The following is a 3,135-nucleotide window of genomic DNA, read 5'->3' as shown; positions in this document are numbered from 1 at the left end:
GGGCAGCGCCCTAGCGCCCCCTATTGACCAGCCACCACTGCTCTGGCTCCAGCGTGTAAGGCTGGATGGACAAGTCTCACCTCGTTGACATCCTTTTATTTATTTGTAAATAAAATGTTTCTATAGACATACATAAATCCTTCTATCAAACTGGAATGGACTGTTCTGGAAGCTGGAGGGGGCGGGGTGTGAAGCTTCTTGTTTATATTTAAAGAGACAGCATTAAAACGAGTTGATCTGAGACACATCTCAGAAACGGGGAGCACGAGGGGCTTGTGGAGCTACAGTAAGGAGGAATTCAGACCGAAGCCTTGCAGTTCCACTTAATGTAGACCCCAACTGAATGATTTAAATGGAAAAAGAAGGATTTAAAAGCATGACGTGTCTCCTTTTAAAAAAGTGAAATGGCACAAATGTGATGGCAGCTGATGTGCATGTTCTCATTCTCAGTGGAGTGTCCTGACGTCTATATAGTGGAGCGATTGTTCTCCAGCAGCCTGGTCGTGGTGGTCAGCCTTTCCATGCCCCGACGAATGAACGTCTACCACTTTAAGAAGGGAACAGAGATTTGTAACTACAGCTACTCCAACAACATTCTCTCCGTCAAGCTCAACAGACAGGTGAGGACAGGAAACTGATAGTTGCGCYGCCTCTCTTCCAGCGTGTTGTGGTGCTGGTTTTCATGTCTGTTCATGTCGCTTCTCATTTGAACATCAGCGGCTCGTGGTGTGCCTGGAGGAGTCGATCTACATCCACAATATCAGAGACATGAAGCTTCTCAAGACCCTGCTGAACACGCCCATCAACCCCTCAGGTACACAGGGGGAGGGGGAATTTACTGTGTTTTTTATTTCCACAACTCTTAAACAGCAGGTTAGCCACAATCCTGATCATTTTAGCTTTGTAAAATCAAAACGTAACTGTTTGAACTGACCACAGGTGCCATTCAGTTTGTAAGGAAAATAAAAGGCATTTTTGGTCCGTTTCAAAAAGCTACAGAGCGTTTCACTTAATACTTAAAACTTAAAATGATAGTGTGAACGTTTTGAAATAGGTTTCTGTGGAAAGATTCTGAACTAGATAGTTCTTCCAAAGACACCAGTTTGGAGACACATGGTTTAACTCTAACTGGACAGATGAGCCAGTGGCGAGTCCTAACGTGGTCAAGATTTTTGCTGCTGCTTTAAAACAACTCGGGACTCAAACATTTCACTTTGTTTTCGGACAATACTGTCATATAGACCTTTTTCTTCAAGAAGTGCCCCAAGCTGCACGTCACTGGAGCTGCTGCAGTTCTACACTGGTTATTTACAAGTAAACAGGATCAACAAAGTAATTTAGGTTGAAGGAAATTTTGTGACTGATTAACTGAATTTAAGAYCCAGTTTTGTATTTTTAGCCAGTGGTTCTCAATTCCTGCATGTYTTAGTTGTTTCCCTGCTTTGGCACTCCTGATTTAATTGAATGTGTGATTGACAACTTTCTGCAGAACTTAAAGACCTGCTGAAGAGCAGGGAAACAATTAAAACATGCAGGATAGTGGACCATGAGGACCAGAATTGAGAACCAATGCTTTAAACAGAGGTAGAGAGTCAGTGTGTCTTATCARTATGAGACTGTTCTGTCTGTAATATAAACAAAGTTGGTTACGTTGTGAAGTCCGACGTAAAATGTACYGCCTCCAGGGTTGTGACCAGGAAGTCAGATGTACACGTTACTTTCAGAGGTTGAGTCATCTTTAATCATTATGTAGTCTTCTGTCAGAGCAGCCTGGGACAGATGCTGCTTCTGAGAGGGTGTTATTGTTTTGGTTCCGATAAGACCCAATAGTCACAGTTTGATTTGGATAACAGAAACAACTTCATTCAGTTTGAAAATAGTGCAGATAAAATGGTCAAATCAGGGTTTGACTAACACAAACATTAAAGCTGATCTGACGGATGTGAACCTTTCTAATCGAGCTTCTGTTTAACCCTGCAGGTCTGTGTGCGCTCTCTGTCAATCATGGCAACTCGTTCCTGGCGTACCCCGGCAGCTCCACCATCGGAGAGATCACGGTCTACGACGCGAACAACCTGGTGAGGCTGTGTGAAATTCTGCGCGATAAAACAAAGCTCTCGTCATGAATTTGAAGCTAATGGTGAAWATTAAACTGGCGTTGGTGCCGATGTGATTATTGTTTCCCTTCAGAGCACGGTGACTCTGATCCAGGCCCACGACAGTCCGCTGGCGGCTCTCACATTTAACGCTTCTGGCTCCAAACTGGCCAGTGCATCCGAGAAGGTGAGGACAGGATTTCTTTTTATTCTGCCTTATTACTGATCAGCACGTCTGAGCTGCTTCTTCTCTTCATCAGGGCACTGTAATCAGAGTTTTCAGTGTTCCTGAGGGTCAAAGGTTGTTTGAATTTCGGCGAGGGATGAAAAGGTYAGTGCTCATTTCCCCAGTCCTGGTTGGATAAGGAAATAACAGACCAATAAACTGCAATAACTGATTGTGCATAAACTTGTGCATGTGTTGAGCGCTGCACTGCCCTTTTGCTAAAATCTTTAATTGGATGTTAACGTTTGTGGGTTTCTGTTCCTCAGATACGTTAGCATCAGCTCATTGTCCTTCAGCGCCGACGCTCAGTTCCTGTGTGCCTCGAGCAACACCGAGACTGTTCACATCTTTAAACTGGAACAACACAGCCCYRGGTAAACGCTCACACTGGTTATTTTCATTCCACCTTTAGGTCAGAACACGCTGCCGTTACGCACTGAAAGTAGTAATCTCGCTGAGCTGGTGAGAAAATGTGTGAACTCAGTCCGACTGAGCTGAGTGTTCCCAACAAGCACGATGCGTGACCCTGTTTCTGAAAATCACGGCTTATGCGCACAATTTGAGAAGCTGCATTCTAGACCACGCATTATTTTGTTGTCCACTATCACCAAGGAGGTTCTATAGAACAACTGGAGTGCTCAGAAACCAGGTGACCGTGTGATCGGCTGGTGAAGCTAACGGCTAACGCTAAACGGTCAAGGGTCTGGATTTCCCATTACTGTACATGTTGGCGACAGAGCAGAAAAAACGGACTGACGATTTAGAAATCATAAAAACTATTAATAATAATATTAATCCAGTTATTATTAATAA

The 3,135-nt window shown here is 43.9% G+C and overlaps 1 protein-coding gene across 1 annotated transcript in view; it reads left to right on the top strand.

Moving 5' to 3' along the window:
• wipi1 (WD repeat domain, phosphoinositide interacting 1) overlaps positions 1-3,135 on the top strand; it is a gene marked incomplete at its 5' end in the record, with an annotated part of 14,887 nt that overhangs the window by 3,615 nt on the left and 8,137 nt on the right. Inside the window, 6 exon segments of the mRNA XM_014024037.1 lie at positions 451-620; positions 718-814; positions 1,981-2,078; positions 2,191-2,283; positions 2,357-2,427; positions 2,589-2,693. Coding sequence (XP_013879491.1) covers positions 451-620; positions 718-814; positions 1,981-2,078; positions 2,191-2,283; positions 2,357-2,427; positions 2,589-2,693 — 634 coding nt within the window.

This window comes from Austrofundulus limnaeus, unplaced genomic scaffold (genome assembly GCF_001266775.1).
Source record: "Austrofundulus limnaeus strain Quisiro unplaced genomic scaffold, Austrofundulus_limnaeus-1.0 Scaffold405, whole genome shotgun sequence".
Taxonomy (NCBI): Eukaryota; Metazoa; Chordata; class Actinopteri; order Cyprinodontiformes; family Rivulidae; genus Austrofundulus; species Austrofundulus limnaeus.
This window is presented reverse-complemented; position numbering and strand designations above follow the sequence as displayed.